At 45.2% G+C, this 23,224-nt stretch overlaps 2 protein-coding genes across 2 annotated transcripts in view; one reads left to right on the top strand and one right to left on the bottom strand.

The window, feature by feature from the left end:
- Positions 1–23,224, top strand: part of CDCP2 (CUB domain containing protein 2) — a 98,852-nt gene that overhangs the window by 531 nt on the left and 75,097 nt on the right. The window lies entirely within an intron of this gene.
- Positions 73–23,224, bottom strand: LOC137522374 (dynein light chain Tctex-type protein 2B-like). Its single transcript, XM_068242420.1, has 5 exons — positions 23,053–23,224; positions 14,393–14,509; positions 8,990–9,139; positions 7,076–7,150; positions 73–2,410 (listed from the first exon to the last, which is right to left on the bottom strand). The coding sequence occupies exons 2-5, from the start codon at positions 14,492–14,494 to the stop codon at positions 2,063–2,065; spliced, it is 675 nt and encodes a 224-aa protein (XP_068098521.1). The 5' UTR covers positions 14,495–14,509; positions 23,053–23,224; the 3' UTR covers positions 73–2,062.

Raw genomic sequence — 23,224 nt, 5'->3', positions numbered from 1 at the left:
GGACAAGACTGTTATAGATGCTCCCGCAGTCTCAACTGTGAAGTCACATTTGTGAACTCTTGTCACTTAGCCAGGGGCGTAACTAGAGGGGAGCAGTTCCTGCAACTGCAGGGAGGCCCAGAGCTGCAAGGGGGGCCCTATTACTACTTCACTTCACTCTCTCTGATAATTAGGACCAACTTGTTATGGGTGTGAAAAATTATGATGGCTACACTTGTTTTATGACCCTTGGAAGCTGGGCTGTGAGGTTCACAAGGGGTAGGCAAGGGGAAAGGGTGTAAACATTGGGGGGGGGGGGGCATAAAAGTCTTCCTGGGCAGCCCTATAATTTATAGTTACCCTCCTGCACTTACCGGTAGTTATGAGATGGTGTTTGTCAGATCCTTGCCTGGAAATGGCCATTGTATTGGGTTCTGAAGCAGTGCATTATAGGGCTTTTCCTTTTCAGGTACCCAGAGACTTTGCAGGACAGACAGGAAGTACAAGAGGAGGATCATGGGAACCATCACATTTAATGTCAGAGGAATGTACATGTTATTTGTATTGCTTTATTTTACAAACAGATTTAGTATTTACCATATGCACATTCTGTTTATTATTATTATTGTTAGTTACTATTTAGTATTTATATAGTGGCAACATCTTCCACAGCAAGGTGCGAGAGCTACGCACTACGCCACTGTTCTGTTTATAATGACTACATTTTTTTACTATCACTGGCTTCTTACTACCCATCTCTTAACGTTGTTTGTGTGAAAGGCCAGCCAACGGAGCGATAACTGTGCAGCTATGATGAGCAGTTCTTATTTTTACTGTACATTGTAGCGCTCAGACACATTTTATGCAGCACTCGAGATTGTTTGGGGCAGAAATCTACAGTGTGTTTAGGGGGTGCCTTGACATGGTTGATGAGATTGTTAGAGGCGTACATTTAAATAGGGCACCACTGTAATTTGGGAGCTGGAAAAAGGCACTAGTGGAATATCCATAAAATTACTGATATTAACAGTGTCACGTTGTCCTTCCCTAATGTTGGTAGTAAAATATTGGTAATTTTAACTATTTTTAACAGCTAATCAAACCCTTTTTACACACGAGCTGTCCCTCTACTGTTGTCTAACACCCCATCCCCCGCGCCTTAAAATTATTATTAGTAGTATTTATATAACATCTCCCACAGTGCTGTACAGAGTATATAGGCGTTTTGTTTTTTCTTATTGTATTTATACATCACTGACAACTTCTTCAGCACTTTAGTGCATAGTCATGTCACTGATTGTCCTCAGAGGAGCTCACAATCTAATCCTGTCAGTCTAATGTCCTAACATATTATTATTATGTATTCATATAGCAGTGACATCTTCTGCAGCACTTTAAAGAGTACATAGTTATGTCACTGACTGTCCTCAGAGGAGCTCACAATCTAATCCTACCATAGTCATAGTCTAATGTCCTACCATATTATTATTATGTGTTTATATAGCACTGACATCTTCTGCAGCACTTTACAGAGTATATAGTCATGTCACTGACTGTCCTCAGAGGAGCTCACACTCTAATCCTACCATAGTCATAGTCTTATATCCTATCATAGTCATATGTCTATGCAGTATTATTATTAATATATTGCTGTCATCTACCCCAGTGCTGTACAGAGTATATATAGTCTTGTCATTTAACTGTACCTCAGAGGTGCTCACAATCTAGTCCCTACCATAGTCATATTTCTATGTACAGTATGTATCGTGTAGTGTATGTATCATAGTCTAGGGGCAAATTAGGGGGAAGCCAATTAACTTATCTGTTTTTTGAATGTGAGAAAACCGGAGTGCATGGAGGAAACCCATGCAGACACAGGGAGAACATACAAACTCTGTGCATATAGTGCCTTGGCTGGGATTCAAACCAGAGACTCAGTGCTGTAAGACAAGAATGCTAAGCACTACGCCACCATGTTGCCCCCAGACTGCAGCATCTGACAGCCATGTGATTAGCCAGTATAATAAACACCCTGTTCCTCTAAGCACACACAGCATTGGACAGAAGGCCCCTATGGGCGTTGTCACTCGCAATAGACCGCGTACACGGTGACCACACAGAACATACTGAGGTTCTGGTAGCTGCAGGAGGTGACATTATCCGAGTATGAGTCCCACAGACACTGACTGGCCATCAGAATGTCCTCCCGGCCTTTGCTGCCTATGGCCAGGTTACAGATGAGCTTGTAGCGGGGCGGGGCATAGCGTCGCACCATCTTCTTGATGTCCTCACATAATCCCTTGGTGAGATCTCCGGACGTCTCCGGGTTATAGGTGACATTCTTCAGCCTTGCTGTTAGGAAATCCTGGATGAGCTCTTTCACCTGCCCGTAAGGGAACCTCTGGGCCGGGTTTGCAGAACCGGCCGGGACCTGAATAAAGGCAAAGAGGGAGACAGATAGAGCCATGATCTGAAATCCGGCGATTCTTTACTACGGTATCATCGCTTTAGTGTTCAAAGTCTCTTTATTTTGCAAGAAAATGAGCAAAGGGTTTACAAAGAAACATAATATGACTCATGAGTGTCAAAGCCATGCATGTCAAACTGTGGCCCTCAGAGCCATCAAATATGGCCCTCAAGTGGTTTCCCCATTTTTCATTATGTTTGGCCCACTCTAGACCAACAGGGAAGCTCTATTGGGGATGAAGCCCTAGACCAGCAGGGAAGCCGCATTGTGGAGGGAGTGTGAGACATTAGACTCTAGGGAACTGTATAGGGGAGGGAGGAGGACCCCTAGACACCAGGGAACTATTTAGGGGTGGGAGGGAAACCTTTAGACACCAGGGAACTGTTAACAGGAGGGAGGTGGACCATTAGACACCAGGGAACTTTATAAGGGAGGGAGGTGAGCACTAGACATAGAGGTTGGCCCACAAGTTGGTCCCACTGTAAAGGTGGCCACACACCATACAATTTTTAAAATATCTGTTCAATTTAAGAATTGCAATCAATTTTTCTGACTGATTGTAACATTTCAAAAATATGACCAATGTACCACACACCTATGTTCAATTTTTCCCTCAATTATGATAAAATGATTGGAAACTCTGAGAAAATTGCTAGGGTGTGTATATTAATAAATTGGCAATCCAACACACACCATACAATCTTTAGAAAGATTGAAGAAAAATATCTGGCATTCCGGATCGATTAAAATCGAAGAAAACGGGAAAACGGGAATTCGATCTTTTGGGGAGATCCGATCGTTTTTATCGAATTACTGTAAAATCGGATCATTTTATTGTATCGTGTGTGGCCACCTTTAGATTTCAGCCCTCTGTGTATTTAAGTTTGACACCCTTGGTCTAAGCATAGACGCAAAACATCATACAATAATATAATATAATACAGCTAAGTGACGTACTTCATAGAAATATAAGAAAGGACAAGTGATGGCTGCAGGTAACCCACCCAAGTAGTAAGAGGTTAAATGCGGCTATATGCATAACATTACATTAAAGGGGAACTGAAGAGAGAGGTAAATGGAGGCTGCCATGTTTATTTCCTTTTAAGCAATACCAGTTGCCTGGCAGCCCTGCTGGTCCTCTGCCTCCAATACTATTAGCCATAGCCCCTGAACAAGCATGCAGCAGATCAGGTGTTTCAGACTTTAAAGTCAGATCTGACAAGACTAGCTGCATGCTTGTTTCTGGTGTTATTCAGATACTACTGCAGAGAAATAGACCAGCAGGACAGCCAGGCAACTGGTATTGATTAAAAGGAAATAAATATGGCAGCCTCCGTATACCTCTTACTTCAGTTCCCCTTTAAGAGGGGGTCCAAGAGGGGGTCATACAGTTCACAGGCTGGCGTATGTATGGAATCGCCACCGGTAGGCAGGGCACAGGGTGAGACGAATGACAGCTCGCCCTGTTGCTACTAAAATTCCCAACAGTGATAAAAGAAATTCCCCATCTGAGTCGTAAGGGGGAGGGGCACATAATTCAGGGTCCGGCTATTGCTGCCATCCGAATTACACGTACGCAGACCGTGGGATATAGCATTGCAACTATAGCGGCGCCCATATTGGGCACTATGCGGCGGCCGAAGGTAAGTATCTAACTTTTTTAATGTAATTTCAAGCATACTTTAAGTCCCAGAAGTTAGAACCGCTGAGGAACATAAATCCCCCTTACTTAAAAAAAAATGCTACAAATAAGTTTGGCTTCTTAAAACAGAGGGTGTGTGAAATTTTTCAGCTTGATGTGAGCAAGATGGCTTTCCCATAATGCACCACCTCTGCTTAGTGAGGGAATGATTAGCATGGCTGGCTGTGTAAATGAATAACCTATAGGTACACTTTATACCATCGGCTCTGGAAGGTAAAAAAAACAATGTGATCGCATTGCAGAAATAGGTTATACTAGATGGGCCGAAACGACATTGCTGCGCTATTTTCTAGTGACCTGAATTCCAGGCATGGGTCAATATTGCCTTACAATGTCAGTTTAAAAGCCGCCGCTGTCACAGATGAAGGAAGCCTTTGTGCAGGTGAGCTTTGCTTTGTGCGGAAGAGATCGTTCCTGTTTACCTGAGCGCTCTGTGCATTGTACACGGCCAGAGCAAACACACTTCACCCATGCTTACATCCATCCCTGTTTGTTCACCTGACAAGAACCAGACACACCCTTCTTCCTGGTGATGCTGACCATTGTGTGTCAGGCTGAAACGTACGATTACAGATTGGAACATTCAATATTCAGTGGCGTATACAAAGGCAAACTGCTGCTACTGTTTGCACGAAGCAATTAGCGAGAGAACGCCACGCTAAGTAAAGGAATGGAATTCATAAACTGTTTGTTGGGGCATGTGGACGCTAATAAAGTACTCCTGACATTTTTTAATGGGCTGTTTAAAAGAAAGTCACCACATAACTCACCTACTCCGGGTTCCCATCGCCGCCTCTTCTGTCCTGTCAGTTGTCCCATTCTACCGCAGTATCCTTTCGTAAATGTCGGCATCTTCACAGCAATGGCGCTGCTGACCCAGTAGTACGCAGGAAGTACTTTCAGGTCAGAGCCATTGAAGTGAAGATGCCAGCATATATGAGAGGACAGAGCTGACAGGATGGAAGAGGCAGCGATAGGAACCCGAAGTGGGTGAGTTAAGCGGAGGCCATTATTAATTAAAGTGGATCGGAGATGAACTTTTACTCATTGCATAATTGTGTTACTTTCCTATTGTTTATAGGGCATTCCTCAAGCCAAATAATTTTATGTTTTTGTTTTAATACTTTAATTCCCTATAAACTAAGCAAGCCACGCCCACAGGTTTTCAGAGAGCCAAGGCACTCAGACAGTAGCAAGGGCTCATGGGAGCTCAGTCTGGGCAGGAGGAGGGGGAAATATTACTAGCCAGAGATTTCGGAGGGAGGAGGAGGGGGGATTAGGTTTTTTTGTTCGAGATGCAGATAAGCCTGCCTCTGTGTAATATTTACAAACAACATGGCTGCTGTCATTGTATCACACGAAGAAATAATCATATTCTATTAAAGCTGTTTGCAGCTAGATTTGCTGTGTAAACTATCTAAACTTCAGATAAGATATATAGACACGTTACTTGTTATAGTTAGTTTTTCATCTCGGATGCGCTTTAAGCAGGGTGGTGCAAGTGGGCGTGGTTAGGGGAGAAAGGGGCGTTCTTAGGAGGAGAACTGCCACTTTCTCCCCGCCCATATTCAACGTTCTTTACCAGTCGAAGATTATGACTTAGTAGACCACTGGGGGCACTAGACAAAAAGGCTGCTGCTGTGACATGTCACAACACCACACATACAATGGTATAAATAAATTGCAAACACCCCCTCAGTTCAGGGGTACAATTAAAGAGCTAGTAAATTGGAGGTAAAGCATTTTGGGGAATGCACAAGTAAAACCAGTTATAAAAGCATCAGACAATGGGCCTAGTTCACAAAGGATTGGTAACATTGCAGTGCGCAGCCAAAGAAAAAGTAGTGCGCAGTTAGCGCGACCCAGGGTGCATGGGTAAAGTGAGTGTTGCTATGGTAATGTGCATTTAGCAAGTAGCATAACATGCATTACCATAGCAAAATTAGCTGTACACATGTGCTGCAGGTCGTTCTCATTGCAGAACGCACGGTACTCTGCAGGCGTTAGTAATATTGCCATACGCTGCCTTTGCATTGCAATATTACCAACGTTTTATGCCTCGGCTCAGGCCCATTGTCTCATAAGCTATGATAGGTGACACTCAAGGCAGCCTTTAAAGTGAGTTGTGAGTAGTAAATATACTTTTTGAATTGACCTGAAGAAGCGGGGGAGTACCCGTGAAATGTGTTGTCTTATCTTTTGTGTTGAATAAATCTTTTTCCAGCTTACTGGTGTCATATCTTCGACTTCTAGAGAGGTAAGCAATTACCCCTTTATGCCTTATATGGAAGTATATAGCTATAGATTATTATAGACATACCGGTTGACTCCACCACCGTAACCAGTGCAGCCATTAAAGTGGTATTACACTCTAAAATGTGAAAATCTAAAACAAAAAGCACTGTATTGTGTTAATGAAAGTAATATCTGTAAGACCTTGCCTTACATTCACTTTTTTTTCAATTGTTCAAGTGTTAAAAAACATTTTATACTGTATATTTTACACTGGTTATTTCTTGCCATTGCCTAATCAGCAGCACAATTAAGGTAACAGCCTCTTTCTCTGTTGTCGGCAAAGGCAATAAATAACCTGTATAAAATGTTTTTTACACATGAATAATTAAAAAATGATGTATACTGGGGGAGAACCTTGGCTACCTATACTGGGGGTTGTCACCGATACTAGGGAGGGCTACCTATTATTACTGGAGAAGGGGCCCCTTACTGGGTGGGGGAGGGTCACAAATGATGTGATGCTTGGGGTCACGAAAACCTCAGCAGCACCCCTGGATTGAGTATTTTTTTTTACAATGTTTAAAAACACTGGTGTAAAAGAGGCACATCTTTTTCACATTTTACAAACTCCTTGAAATATTTTCTTGGAGCACCGACATTCACTGTGACAGATAAATACAGATAATCCTCACCTGTTCATTGATGATCGGTATTGGCTTGCGGTTGGGCGTGCGGGATCTGGATCGCCTCTTCAAGGCTACGCGACTCTGGAAGAGTTTTCATACAACGCGTTAGTATTGTGCTGCCGGCATCTTTGGTGATCGTATTCCCATTCTGCCGCTATCTATACGCCATCCCTGGTGTTACCCGCTTACTGCCTCCTCTCGGAACTTTCATCAGAAGAAATATTATTAAAAACCCCAGTTCCCATCTCACAGATTTTTCATTATTATTAGAGCTGCATATTCTGCCATTTTATCCATTTTCACAGACACTCCCTTTGGAAAAGTCAGTCATGTGACTCAGAATCCAAAGGGAAAACTTACAGCTGCCAGGAAAGTGGGCATTCCCCATTCAGTGAACTGCTGCCAATTCTCAGCAAGGAGGGGATTGCTTGACCCCACCCACCTCTCCCCTGTGCTGCATAGAGATGAACTCTTCATGGCCAGCACTGCAGCTCCGTTGAGTCTTATCGCCTTGCTGTCCAAATCCTATCTGCTTGGTGTTTATGAAAGCGTTCCTACACCCTACCACAGTGCATACCTCTCTGCTTGCAAAAAAGAAACTGTTGGTTGTGAACCTTTCTATTTAAAGGATACCCGAGGTGATATAAGACATGATGACATAGACATGAGTATGTACAGTGCCTAGCACACAAATAACTTTGCTGTGTTCCTTTTTTTCTTTTTCTGCCTGAAAGAGTTAATTATCAGGTATGTAAGTGGCTGACTCAGTCCTGACTCAGACAGGAAGTGACTACAGTGTGACCCTCACCAATAAGACATTTCCATTTTTATCTCTTTCTTGCTCCCAGAAGCAGCTTTCTGCTAGGAAAGTGTTTTATAGTTGGAATTTCTTATCAGTGAGTGTCACACTGCAGTCACTTCCTGTCTGAGTCAGGACTGAGTTAGCCACTTACATACCTGATATTTAACTCTTTCAGACAGAGAAAGAAAAAAAGGAACACAGCATAGTTATTTGTGTGCTAGGCACTGTTCATACACATGTCTATCTCATCAATCTTTTATAAACACTATAGGTAGGATGGGGAAGGGTTAAATGCTTTATAAATAGAGAAGGTCAAAGAGAGGCAAATTCTTCCAGCTTGCATTGAAATTTACTATAGGCTGTATGCAACTTAGAAATGGGCCAGATCAGATTCAGTAGGAAGCATATTTGATTGGCCGGATTCCAAGTTACATACAGTTTAAATTAAATGTGAATTCAAGTTGCATTTATTAGCATATCATTCACCATCTCCATGTACTCCACACAACAGGGACAGGTAGATAGGGCTCTGCTGAGCTGCAGTGCTGGCCACAAAGCTGCATACAATTTGCATTGCAAACTCACAATATAGGCCTTATTGTTTGCCTTCATGTTAAAGTGGAGCTGAACTCTTGCACAGGACAGAAGAGAGTTTAGCCTGTCTAATCCCACCTCATCTGTGACTAATCACAAGTTGTAATTTGATCTCCTGCCTGTGTCAGCAGACTGCCATGGCAGAGCAGCTAATTTGTAAACACAGGAAGTTAGCAATAGGTCTGCTTGCATGAAAGCAGGAAGTAGACACTACAAATTTATTGCAGGATTTGTATCAGCTGTAACAAAGTCATGTTTTTTTCTTTAAAGGTTATTATGCTGTTGCTTATCTTTTAGAGCAGAGAGGAAGTTCTGAGTTCAGGTCCGCTTTAAAGGCTTTACCTCACTTCCTGTCTCAGCAGCCAGGTTTGTATTGGCAAAAACTACCACCAACTACACCCAGAGGTGTCACTTCCCAGCTGTGGCCAAAGCAATACAGTAACCAGCTGTCTCCCTGCCTCTGGGCTGTGCAGATCACCTCCACAATGCATTGTGTTTATTCCAACATGAATGGTTCCTCTTACCTTTAGCTCCATGCCAAAGCGCTGGCAGGCCAGCAGACCTCTCAGACTGATGGGAGGAGGAGCCTTCTTCACATCTTTAACTTTGGAAGAGGCTTCATTCGGTGGTGACTTTACATTTGGGACCCCTCTGGATATTAGAGTACCTGCAGGCTTAAAAAGGGACTTTGGTCAAAAGGAAGAAAGACATCATGGAGTAATAACTTCTCCTGGCTGCCGGGTGTGGAATGGCAATGTGGGTGTGATGAGAAATTGCCATCGCAGGCCAATTCACCATCCGATTTGATCATTTTATCCGATCCGACATGGTCGATCGGGATTGTGTTGGTAAAAGCGTGCAATATCAAGATGACCGAAAAATACGACAGACTCCCAACCACTGTCACCCAAATGTAAATGTCCCCCCTTCCCAGTGCCAGTGCATTGTAAGTCTCACCTGTCCACAACTCCCAGTCTCCTCCCTTGTCTCCCCGAGCGCAGCCAGGCACGTGTGTGTGATGTCACACGCGCACCTCGTGGTATACGCGCCATGACCATGTGGTGAAGCTTGGTGTGATGGCAGCGCTTAGGGGAAACAGAGGACAGTAAAGATTTATACTGTACAGTGGGAGGGGGAGATGGGGCCATTAACATTTGGAGGGCGACCAGGCGGGCAAAATCGGTGGCGACACAAGTCGATTCCTGAGATATTTCATTCTGAAATCGATTGGGAATTGGTCTGTGGTGTATGGTCAGGCTCTCTGAGTTTTAGAAACCTCAGAATAAAAGTTGATTGAAGAAAGTGATAGAGAGAAAACTCATGGGAAGAGTTTTTTGAATGAACGCCGTTATCACTCGAATTAGGCACATGTCCACACTCACATCAAGCATCTTCTTATATGGAACTTAATTGACATACATTTATAATATCTAGTCTGGACTATTGTAACATACAACTTTGTGGCTCTTCCTCTGCTGCTCCTCTCTGTCAAGCTCTTCATTGGCTGCCAATTAACCGGAGGATCCAGTTCAAGCTCTTATCCTACAAAGCTCTCCTCACTAGTTTCCAGATACCAACCCAACCGCAATCTCAGATCTGCACATGACCTTCTTTTGTCCTGCTCTAGAATTACCTCCTTGCATTCACGTGAATGAGATTTCTCACGTGCTCCACCCCTCCTCTGGAATCTCTTTCCACAACACATCTGTCACTCCCCAATCTTTGTTACCTTTAAAACGCGCTCTCAAAACTGACTTATTCGGACAAGCATCTTAGGCCATTCCCACTTTGACCTCTGACCAAGTTGTACTCCTTACTAGGTAACCTAAAAACACACTGCCTCTAGGTAAGTATATTGTATACTACCCCTCCTCTTGTTTGCACCTTATTCCTTAGATTGTAATCTCGCAAGGGAAGAGCTCTCTCACCCTTTTGTGTCTTGGAATTCATTATATACAGTATTTTATTCATCATGTTACTTTTGTCGATGTCCTCAACCTCTCTACCCCTCCCCAAGTGCTGTGTAGTGTACTGTAGTGATACTGGAGAAGTCTGCAGAGGTTGGGGAAAATTACTAAATATTATCTATCTGTGAGTACTGAAAAGTAAAAAACAACAAAACACTCAAGAGAGGACAAAGGAAAGAAAGAGAGAAGTAAGAAAAAAGAGGTGGCAGAACTCGAGAAGGAGAACTCCAAGGAGGTTATAAGATTGGGATATCCAACATCCTGAGATCTTGAGAATAGATGCCCAATGCAAGGCAAGGGCCCATATGCAATTTCCTTTTTTGTCTTGGTGATATTTTCACTCCTTGGCATAAAATGCTTTTTGAACCCTCAGCAAGCAAGAAAATACTCAAAAATAATTTGATAGTACTCTTACACCTACTTTTAGGTACTTTTTCAACTGAATAAAAATCCAGGAAAGTTATTTTAAAGAGAAGATGATAAATATCTCCTAGGAGATGAGTCAGGAGAAAAAATTACTTGCATATGTCCCCAGGTGAGAAATTCTACCCAGAGAATCCTGGATCCAATTATCGTTTATAATCCACTGATTCAACATGATTTCTGCATATGGAAGAAAAGGTTGCAAATGGACAGAGGTTGCAAATAAGTACTCTTAGGGCTCGTTTCCACTATTGCGGTGCAGAATCGCCTGGATTCCACCGCTGTTGAAATTGCATGAAATAGCATGCGGATGCGAATTTTTGGGCGTTTTTTGCCGCGAATTCGCATGCGAATTTGCATAGGTGAGGGTATATGCGAATTTAACCATGTCACTGCCTGTTTGAAGTTGCATTGGTACCTATGCGAATGCGCATGCGAATTCGCATGAAAATTCGCATACCATAGCCGCATGCGAATTTCCTATTAAATACATTAGCGGCGATTCGCATGCATTCCACTCGCAGGCGAATTCGTTGGCTCTTTTGTGCGTTTTTTTACCGCTGAAAAAAACGCACCTCAACAACGCTACAGTGGAAACAGGCCCATCCACTTGCATTACATGTGCGAATCCGCATGCGGATTCGCGATAGTGGAAACGAGCCCTTAGAAATGGGAGCTTCAGCCCAATGGATCTTTATATAACTCATGGGGGTTGCTCTACTTGAATGTTAAACATGGAAGAGCGGGCTGCACAAGGAATAGGATAGGAAGGGAAGTCACAATAAAGTTGGCCTAGGGGCGACCTTGCTGGCACTACCTGGAAAGGTCCTCAGACACAGAGCCATGCATGCAGGACTTTCCTTCAGTGTGATACCCAGTGCTGGGCCGAAATTACGCATTAGCGTAATTACGCATCGTAATTCACTACAAATGCACCGTAAGCGTTACGTGTAAGGTTACGGTATTACACGTAATTAATTACGCGTAGACCGTAAGTTACGTTATTACGCATAACAAATTACGCGTAAGACAGTAAACTCCTATTGAAATTACACAGTCCGCCGTAATCCCGTAATATTACGTTCCCGTATAATATAAAAAAGTCGCCGACTTTAAGGGTTAATAGCAAAGCCCCCTTAAATGCTAAGAGCCTCAAATTTAAAGACTATATTAAGGAGATCAGAAGGAATAAAAGGAAATTTTTTTTTTCAAAAAGACCTTATAGTTTTTCATAAAATCGATTTTAAAGTTTCAAAGGAAAAATGTATACATTTAAAAAGCCGCCGACTTTAACGGTTAATAGCAAAGCCTGCTTAAAATTTAGGAACACCAAATTCACAGGGTATATAAAGGGGATCAGTGGGAATAAGAGGAAATTTTTTTTTTCAAAAAGACCTTATAGTTTTTGAGAAAATCGATTTTTAAGTTTCAAGAGGAAAAATGTCTTTCAAATGCGGAAAATGTCAGTTTTTTTTGCACAGGTAACAATAGTGTATTATTTTCATAGATTCCCCTAAGTGGGAAGAGTTTTACTTACTTCATTCTGAGTGTGGGAAATATTAAAAAAAACGACGTGGGGTCCCCCCTCCCAGACCTTTTTAACCCCTTGTCCCCCATGCAGGCTGGGATAGCCAGAATGCGGAGCACCGGCCGCGTGGGGCTCCGCACCCTGACTATACCAGCCCGCATGGTCCATGGATTGGGGGGTCTCAGAAGGGGAGGGGCTAAGTCCCCGCCGGCTCCCGCTGCCCTCCCCGCCTCTCCCACATGTCACCCACATGTCACCCAGCGTCCTGCAAGGACGCGTAAGTGTATGCGGCGGCTGAGCGGCGAGTGACGTCGGGTGCGGCGTAGTTACAATGTAACAAAGTTGTTACATTGTAATAACTTTGTTACATTGTAACTGATAGAACATTTCCGAGGCTATTGCGAGGGATCATTTATTTAAAGGGGCAGGTAAGTATTAATGGTTAATTAAGAATATTAATGGACTTTTTTCGTGGTTATGTTTTTTGTTCAATTAAAATACTTTTTCTAAGTGTTTGTGTGTTTATTTACTTTTAACTCTTAAAGGAAATGGGTAAGGGGTACAAGTACCTCTATACTCATTTCTCCTGGGAGGGGGGGTGGGCATCTGGGGGACCCCTTTTTAAAGGGGACTCCCAGATGCCACCATGAACCCCCCCCCCAGGAAATCGCGGCCTCCACCTCCACCGCCCATCGGAGGTGGAGAAGAGCCCCTTGTCCTTGGATTGGACAAGGGCTCGGAGGGGGAGGGGAAAGCTTGGCTGCCCCTCCCCTTCCGAGACCCCCCAATCCATGGACCATGCGGGCTGGTATAGTCAGGGTGCGGAGCCCCACGCGGCCGGTGCTCCGCAAGCTCTGCATGGGGGACAAGGGGTTAAAGAGGTCTGGGAGGGGGGACCCCACGTCGTTTTTTTTTTTATATTTCCCACACTCAGAACGAAGTAAGTAAAACTCTTCCCACTTGGGGGAATCTATGAAAATAATACACTATTGTTACCTGTGCAAAAAAAAAACTGACATTTTCCGCATTTGAAAGACATTTAGACATTTTTCCCCTTGAAACTTAAAAATCGATTTTCTCAAAAACTATAAGGTCTTTTTGAAAAAAAATGTTTTCCTCTTATTCCCACTGATCCCCTTAATATACCCTGAGAATTTGGTGTTCCTAAATTTTAAGCAGGCTTTGCTATTAACCGTTAAAGTCGGCGGGTTTTTAAATGTATACATCTTTCCTTTGAAACATTAAAATCGATTTTCTGAAAAACTATAAGGTCTTTTTGAAAAGAAAATTTTTCCTCTTATTCCTCCTGATCTCCTTAATATAGTCTCCAAATTTGAGGCTCTTAGCAATTAACGGGGCTTTGCTATTAACCCTTAAAGTCGGTGGCTACCTAATATTGATCCATGCGTCAACTTTTCCGCTTGGGAGCATGGCCTTACGCATTAATTGCTAGTAGAAATTTACGCGTAAGACCGTACTGTAACAACCTGCATTACGGTATTCTTACGCGTAATTACGTAAGGACCATGCGTAATTACAGCCATGAAACGTAGATAAATTACGCCATAACCGTAATTCCATAATGCGTAATAGCGTAAAATTACGCGTAATGATCCGTAAGCGTAGTTTTTTCCATTACGCCCAGCACTAGTGATACCATCTGCTGTCACCTGAGAGAGAATGAAGTCAGGAGGACCTATAGTTGAGTCCTCACATAATCGTTTAAGCTATGGGATCCCTGCCAAGGATTTATACTTTTTGTGCCCCTAGGCCAATTATATTGAGTCTCCCCTTCCATGTACTGTAGCCCCTCCATTCCATGTCAAACCCCTTCTTCCATGTGTAACCTCCATGTACTGTAGTCCCTCCCATTCCATGTGAAACCCCTTCTTCCATGTACAGATCCTTTAGGCATCATACATTTTCAGGTGTTTGGCTCTTCAGAAGTCCGTCCCTGATCCCCGCATGCACTCACTGGCCGGGAATCTGAGGCTGGGTTGTGATTTTACCTCTTTCACTGTAGCTGCTTCCACGTCTCTGTTTGTCGCTTTAAAGGTGACTCTTGACAGCTTCACTGCCGCGAGCTTCTTGCTTTGATTGGTGGCGTCCATCCTAATGGACAGTCTCTGTATAAACAAACATGGATCAAACATTTGTTGCATATATCTCTGGATCCAGTCTCCGGTAGGGATGATCGGAAAGAGCAAATTCTGTTCCGCCGGAATTCGCGGATTCCGCCAGCGCTTAATTCTGTCGCTATGAAAATTCAGCCGGATTTTTGAGAAATTCCGCAGAATTCCGGATTCCGGCGAAAAAATTAAACTGATCGCAAATGGAACCTTCTTTATGCTAAATGGTAGCCCATAGAGCCTATTAACTGTTCCCTTAGTCCTTTTTCCCTTCATCCCTCCTCCTCCGGAGGAGGGTCTTGTCTTCCAGGGAATTGTAGAATTTCAAAAGCCAGCTTACATACATTGGCCGGCAATCGAACGGAGGTCTAGCGCTTGGTAGGCAGCTCTCCTCACTGCTATACCACCACCAACACTACATGCTGAAACCAGCCTAGCATGTACCATTATGATATATCCAAGAGAAAAATGAGCTTCCTTAGGGATTTGTAGGATGTCAAAAGCCAACTCACATACATTGGCCAGGAATCGAACCCAGGTCTACCGCTTGGTAGGTTGTTATCCTAACCATTATATCACCAACACAACACACTACAATGCTACATGCTGAAGCCAGCCTAGCATGTACCACTGTGATATATCCAAGAGAAAAATTAGCTTGCTTAGGGATTTGTAGGATGTCAAAAGCCAACTCACATACATTGGCCAGGAATCGATCCCAGGCCTACCGCTTGGTAGGCTGCTATCCTAACCATTATACCACCAACACAACTCACTACAATGCTACATGCTGAAGCCAGTCTAGCATGTACCATTGTAACATATCCAAGAGAAAAATGAGCTTGCTTAGGGATTTGTAGGATGTCAAAAGCCAACTCACATACATTGGCCAGGAATCGATCCCAGGCCTACCGCTTGGTAGGCTGCTATCCTAACCATTATACCACCAACACAACACACTACAATGCTACATGCTGAAGTCAGCCTAGCATGTACCATTGTGATATACTCAAGAGAAAAATGAGCTCTCTCTCTCTCTCTCTCTCTAGGGCTTGATGCCATTGAACTGAATTTTCAGCTTAAAACCATCAACGGATACCGGCAGAATTTCAAAGGCAATTTCGGAATTCCACTGGATTGAAAAAGCAATTCCGTTCTGACCAGACAGAACGGAATGACCAATTTCCGCCCAAAATTGCGGAAAATACAATTCCGCGGAAAGCGGTGACCATCCCTACGAGAGAGAGAGAGAGAGAGATGAATCTACATGGCAATCTGGGGTTCTCTTCGGACAACTGTTGAACACAAAAGGTAAGGCCATGCCTGGTTGGGCTTGAACCACCAACCTTTCAGTTAACAGCCAAACACACTAACCAATTGTGCCACAGAGACTGTGTACCGCAAAGACTGTGCACGCAGTTGCTGTTGAATGATTTTATGGGGATGTATGTGTGTCTTTTGGAGGGTGGAAGGAAGTCTGCTTCAAGAAGTTTCAGCATGTAGTGTTGGTGGTATAATGGTTAGGATAGCTGCCTACCAAGTGGTAGGCCTGGGTTTGGTTCCTGGCCAATGTATGTGAGTTGGCTTTTGACATCCTACAATTCCCTAAGCAAGCTCATTTTTCTCTTGGATATATCATAATGCTACATGCTAGGCTGTTTTCAGCATGTAGTGTTGGTGGTGGTATAGCAGTGAGGAGAGCTGCCTACCAAGCACAAGACCTGGGTTTGATTCCCGGCCAATGTATGTAAGCTGGCTTTTGAAATCCTACAATTCCCTGGAAGACAAGACCCTCCTCCAGAGGAGGAGGAGGAGAGAGAACAAAGGGAGGAGGGGAATAAGAAAGTCTATCGAGTAGAAATCTGCCTATTATTAGGCAGAAATTAGTTTGGTGGGGAAAAAAATTTGCATTCCGTAAAATTCCGCGGAATTTCACATTTTTCCGCGGAAATTCTGCCTTAGGCCCGGTTCACATTAGCGTTCCCTGTCCTGATCCGCCTGATCGGATCCGGACCGTATACTGTACAAACGGAATGTACGTTCCGCATAGCAATGCAAAGGCTATGCGGACCTTCACACATGTACGGAGCCTGATCGGATCCGGATTCCGGAGACTTTTCCAACATGCGCTATTTTTTGGGTCCGGCTCATCCGGCCCACGCACCTGGAACGGATCCTGACTGCACCATGCGGATGTGGAAACCTATGGGGAACGGAAAGCACAGAACACACAGGATGCAAATACCTGACGTTCTACCCCACTTCCTATGCGGATTCTAGCGGCCATTTCGGATGGGGACATATGGGGAGCAGTGTAGCAGCAGTGACTAACGTGCTGGAGTGTGCTGGAGCTGTTTGGCAGTATGTCGGAGGTGGAGGGGAGGCCTACAGCGGAGGACCTGATTCTACAGGTGCACCTTCTGCAGTGCAGACCCCAAGGTAATTTTGTTATTTTTTTTTGTTTTTAAACCCCACGGATCCGGATGCATGCCTGATGCAGTGGCGGACATACGGCCGTGCAGGCCGTGCCGCCGCACGAGGGCCCCTGAAGTTCCGCTGCTTCAGGGGCCCATTAAGTATTGCAGGTTTTTTTTTATTTAAATTTTTTTTTTTTTATGTATTATTTTTTTAACCTGGGGGGCCCAACTCCTGTCCTCCCCCCTCACCTCGCCCCCCCCCCCCCCTCATGCGGCGGGAGAGCGGAAAATACAAGAAGTCTCCGGCCGGGGCGGCAGCTGCCGCTTGGTCTCCAACTTGGAGACATATCGGAAACTAAGCAGCAGCTGCCTCTAGCGTCTGCTGCAGCCCCGGCCGGAGACTTCCTGTATTTTCTGCTCTCCCGCCGGCTGCAGCGCATACCGGGAGGGGGGCCCCGAGGTGAGTGAGGGAGGATAGGAGTCGGGCCCCCCACCCGGATAGCTACCCACCCGGCTACCTTACCCACCCACCCGGCTACCTACCCCGCTACCTAACCATCCACCCGGCTACCTACCCGGCTACCTAACCAGGCTACCTACCCACCCACCCGGCTACCTAGCTACCCACCCGGCTACCTAACCACCCTGCCGGCTATCTACCTGGCTACCTACCCACCCGGCTACCTAACCACCCTGCCGGCTATCTACCTGGCTACCTACCCACCCGGCTACCTACCCACCCACCCGGCTACCTAACCACCCTGCCGGCTACCTACCTGGCTACCTACCCACCCGGCTACCTAACCACCCTGCCGGCTATCTACCTGGCTACCTACCCACCTGGCTACCTACCCACCCGGCTACCTAGCTACCCACCCGGCTACCTAACCACCCTGCCGGCTATCTACCTGGCTACCTACCCACCCGGCTACCTACCCACCCACCCGGCTACCTAACCACCCTGCCGGCTACCTACCTACCTGGCTACCTACCCACCCACCTGGCTACCTACACACCCACCCGGCTACCTTACCCACCCACCCGGCTACCTACCCCGCTACCTAACCATCCACCCGGCTACCTACCCGGCTACCTAACCAGGCTACCTAGCTACCCACCCGGCTACCTAGCTACCCACCCGGCTACCTAACCACCCTGCCGGCTATCTACCTGGCTACCTACCCACCCGGCTACCTAGCTACCCACCCGGCTACCTAACCACCCTGCCGGCTATCTACCTGGCTACCTACCCACCCGGCTACCTAGCTACCCACCCGGCTACCTAACCACCCTGCCGGCTACCTACCTACCCGGCTACCTACCCACCCACCCGGCTACCTAACCACCCACCCGGCTACCTAACCACCCACCCGGCTACCTACCCACCCGGATACCTACCTACCCACCCGGCTGCCTAACCACCCGGCTACCTACCCACCCACCCGGCTACCTACCCACCCGGATACCTAACCACCCACCCGGCTACCTACACACCCACCCGGCTACCTACCTACCCACCAGGCTACCTACCTACCTACCCACCCGGCTACCTACCAACCCACCAGGCTACCTACCCACCCACCCAGCTACCTAACCACCCACCTACCCACCCACCAGGCTACCTACCCACCCGCCTACCCAGCCACCCACCAGGCTACCCACCCGGCTACCCAGCCACCCACCAGGCTACTTACCCACCCGGCTAAGGGCTACCTACCTACCCACCCGGCTGCCTACCTACCCACCAGGCTACCTATCCACCCAACCACCCATGGGAGCTGCGCGCCGGATGGAGGCTGGGACAGGAGGTCTGCTGCTGCAGGTGAGTAAATGTTTTTTTTTTATTATTTATTTTAGCAGGTGTATGTTCTGGGCAGGTCTGCCACATGATTGCGTGTATGTTCTGGGCAGGTCTGCCACATGATTGCATGTATGTTCTGGGCAAATTTGCTACATGATTGCATGTGTTTTCTGGGCAAATCTGCCGACATGATTGCACGTATTTTCTGGGCATATCTGCCGACATGATTGCAGGTATTTTCTGGGCATATCTGCCGACATGATTGCAGGTATTTTCTGGGCATATCTGCCGACATGATTGCACGTATTTTCTGGGCATATCTGCCGACATGATTGCACGTATTTTCTGGGCATATCTGCCGACATGATTGCACGTATTTTCTGGGCATATCTGCTGACATCATTGCACGTATTTTCTGGGCATATCTGCCGACATCATTGCACGTATTTTCTGGGCATATCTGCCGACATCATTGCACGTATTTTCTGGGCATATCTGCCGACATCATTGCACGTATTTTCTGGGCATATCTGCCGACATCATTGCACGTATTTTCTGGGCAAATCTGCCGACATGATTGAATGTATTTTCTGGGCAAATCTGCTCACATTATGTGTATTTTCTTGAGAAAACCTGCACAATTATGTGAATTTTCTGGGGAAAGGGTCACCAAAACTTGGGCCCACTGTCTTTGCGTTGCACTTTTCAAGGGAACCTGAGGTGAGAATAATATTGAGGCTGCCATATTTCTCTCCTTTTAAGCAATACCAGTTGCCTGGTTGCCGTTCTGGTCCTCTGCCTCTTATTCTTTCAACCATAGACCCTGAACAAGCATGCAGCAGGTCAGGGGTTTCTGACAATATTGTCAGAACTGAGAAGATTAAGCTGCATGCTTGTTGCTGGTGTAATTCAGTTTATTACTGCAGCCAAATAGATCAGCAGGGCTGCCAGGCAACTAGTATTGTTTAAAAGGAAATAAATATGGCAGCCTCCATATCACTCTCACCCCGGGATCACTTTAAATTACAGTTAGCTCCGCCCTTATCCGGTCATTGCCACGCCCATTTGCTGCGGCGCGCTTCGCGCGCCGCAGGTTATAGCCGCACCCATTTTTTGCCAGGGGGGCCCACAATTCATATTTTGCACAGGGGCCCACTGCTGCCTGTGTCCGCCACTGGCCTGATGCAAACGGACCGGATCGGATCCGATCAGGTCCTGATACAATCCGGATCCGGTCCATTTGCAAGCCAAAACGCAAGTGTGAACGGGGCCTTAGTGATATAGCAATTCCGTTCCGTCACAACAGAACGGAATCACCAAATTATGTCGGAATCGCGGAATTCTTAATTCTGCGGAATCCAGCGACCATCCCTAGTCTCCGGGTACCGGCACGGTTCTTTATTGGAAGTGAGCGGTTTCCTTGTTGTATACTAATGTTACAATTATATTGCATGATGGAATTTAATTTTCGATTAGAAATCTTCCCTATGATTGTTAATAAACTTACCTCACTGGTGCATTCCCCCCCCCCCCCCCCCCCACTGTACCCCAAATATAAGCTATGATATTACATTACTATACCATTGTGGAGCATGCCATGGTCTCCCTGTGTCTGCGTGGGTTTCCTCCGGGCACTCGGGTTTCCTCCCACATCCCAAGAACATACATATACTGTAAGTTAATTGGCTTCCCCCTAAATTAGACCGATGTTTCTGAAACCTGTCCTCATGTCCCCCCAATGGTGCATGTTTTGCAGGCAACCTCACCTATGCACAGCTTAGTGCATTCCATGTAGCTGAGACACTGACTAATAGGTAAGCATAGGAACTGCTGTTCAGGAAATGCTTTTGATAACAAAGAACCCTGAGAATCCCCCATGGGGAGATGGTCATGTCCAAAACGTGTCAGTAGAAATCTGACAGAACCGACAGGTTTAGGCCTAGTCCATCTCTTCATGGGAGATTCTCAGCTAGGCTCTTAGGGCTTGTTCACACTGGAGGCATTTTTGGATTTTTTTTTTAAGCGCCTGCGTTTTTTCAAAATCGCACTGAAAGCGCTTACACCATGCTATGTGATAGTTCAGATTAGAGCGATCCGTTCGCTTTCCGCTCAGCAAAGCGGTGCATGGACCATTTTTGGGATACATTGGAAGGTATAGGAAAAACGCAAAAAGCTCACAAAATCGCTTTCTGCAGCGACTGCGTTCGTGTTTCTAAGAATAAATACATTGTATTTATTCTTTTACGGATCAAAGAGTTACAGTGAAAAAACAGAACCGCTCAGCAAATGCGTTTACCAAAAACGTCCAACGAACAGAAATCGCTGAGAAGGGGAAAAAAAAAAGCGCTTCAAAAAATGTCCAACGCGAACGCTAATGTGATCGGAACGCAATGTGAATGAGGCCTTATTCTTTATAAAGACATTCCCTGAAAAGGATTTATACAAGGTTGCTGGCCAGCTTCCCCGCTCACTGCACCCTTTTTGGGCAGTTGGACAGAGCAACTACGTGCTTTTGAAAATAAACAAAACCCTGAGAATCCCCTATGAGGAGATGGGCTAGTCAAAAACCTGTCGGTTCTGTCAGATTTCTACTACCTACTGTAAGTGACAGCAATATAGGAGCAAAGTAATTTATGGCTCATTTTACTCTGGGAGAAATATACTTCTTATTTGTATGTGTTTACATGTATTTTACATTTGAAGATTTTTGCGATAGAGGTCCTTTTAAAAATGTTTTTTTTAGATATAAGGTTAAGTACGTTTTTGAAAAACGATAATTTGTAGCATAGGTGAGAATAGCGGAAGCTGCTCGTTGTGGTACAAAAAGTTGAAATGTAAATTATTTTTTTCTGAGAAAGCATACGGAAGTGTTGGAAACAGTTATACAGTTTAGAAACAATTATTTGTTAAATAATGGGTTATCGTTAAGCGATATATTATTTTTATATTTTCGCAAACGATTTTACAAACGATATAATTGTTTTATATCAATGCGGTGCCCTTTTACACACCCTAAATAATGGCGCCAATAGAAAAAAGATTTGCATTGGTGTGAATAGGTGCCATTATTACGGTATTTCATCGCAAGTGTGTATGTAGCTTAAAGCCTAGTACACACTTAATTATAATTGACTAAAGGTTCATACACACATCAGATAAAAGTCTTTGGAAAATGAAAGATCACAGACCAATTTTACCCCCTTCCATGTAGTATGAGAGCCATACCTACTCAGTCCATTCTATGGAGCTGAACTCCCCATCAGATAGAAATCTTTGCAAGATGCTGCACACAAAGATGCTGTACACATTCAAAAGATCAGTATCTGCAAAAGATCTGTTCCTGCAAAATGCATTCATAGTCTGATATCTGCAGATCATCATACACACCTTGTTTAACAGACATTCATCTGCAGATCAGATCCACCAGGATGGATCTTCAGATCTGCAGATGATTGTCTGATCTGCAAATGAATGTTTGTTAAACAAGGTGTGTATGATGATCTGCAGATCTCATAGACTATGAATGCATTTTGCAGGAACGGATCTTTTGCAGGAACGGATCTTTTGCAGATACTGATCTGTTGCATGTGTACAGCATCTGTGTGTGCAGCATCTTGCAAAGATTTCTGTCTGATGGGGAGTTCAGCTCCATAGAATAGACTGTGAAGGTATGGCTCTCATACTACATGAAGGGTGGTAAGATTTCTGTCTGATGGGGAGTTCAGCTCCATAGAATAGACTGTGTAGGTATGGCTCTCATACTACAAGGAAGGGGGTAAAATTGGCCTGTGATCTTTCATTTTCAAAAGACTTTTATCTCAAGTGTGTATGTAGCATTGATGCTTCTAAGCCGCCAGCTGATGACATACCACAAAAACTCTCATTGGCAGACATCAGCAAGCACCCACTTGAATAAGCCCTGTGGTAATAGCCAATTTGCAATTTATAATGAGGGCTGCCTGTAGGGGACGCTCATGCCGATTCTGCCGAAATGAAATTTCCGTATTTCCAATCGGAAATGGAAATCGGATTTCTGCAAAAATACCACATGACCACAACTTTGCAATTTCAGACCAATCACAGCATTTTGGAAGCATCGGACCAATCACAGAAGGCAGAGTGAACTTGAAAGTACTTATAGCCAATCAGAGAATGCAAAAAATGACCAAAAAAAGACTGGTTGGAAAATAGAAATCTGCGGAATCGGTAATCGGATTCGGCATTGGCTGAAATCAGAATTTCCGCGGAATTGGAAATCTCCATTTCCGACTGTGCCTAGCTGCCTGTGAAAATGACACTGCAGTAAATTCTGCCAGACTTACCGCAGACGGCGGTCTGTGTGCCCCTCGCAGCGGCGGGTCCCCAGCAGCAGCAGCAGACGGCGGTCTGTGTGCCCCTCGCGGCGGCAGGTCCCCAGCAGCAGCAGCAGACGGCGGTCTGTGTGCCCCTCGCAGCGGCGGGTCCCCAGCTGCAGCAGCAGACAGTCTCCCTGCT

Source organism: Hyperolius riggenbachi, chromosome 6 (genome assembly GCF_040937935.1).
Source record: "Hyperolius riggenbachi isolate aHypRig1 chromosome 6, aHypRig1.pri, whole genome shotgun sequence".
Taxonomy (NCBI): Eukaryota; Metazoa; Chordata; class Amphibia; order Anura; family Hyperoliidae; genus Hyperolius; species Hyperolius riggenbachi.
The sequence above is the reverse complement of the archived record's forward strand: the minus strand, read 5'-3'. Positions and strand labels throughout refer to the sequence as shown.

What these genes read in the sequence shown, in the direction of transcription:
- LOC137522374 (XM_068242420.1), bottom strand. Translation starts at nt 14,494, where the DNA reads ATGGACGCCACCAATCAAAGCAAGAAGCTCGCGGCAGTGAAGCTGTCA. An exon ending in AAGCAGCTACAGTGAAAGAG is followed by an intron (nt 9,140 to 14,392) that starts GTAAAATCACAA and finishes TCCCTTTTTAAG; the next exon opens with CCTGCAGGTACTCTAATATC. An exon ending in TACCGATCATCAATGAACAG is followed by an intron (nt 2,411 to 7,075) that starts GTGAGGATTATC and finishes GCCTTTATTCAG; the next exon opens with GTCCCGGCCGGTTCTGCAAA.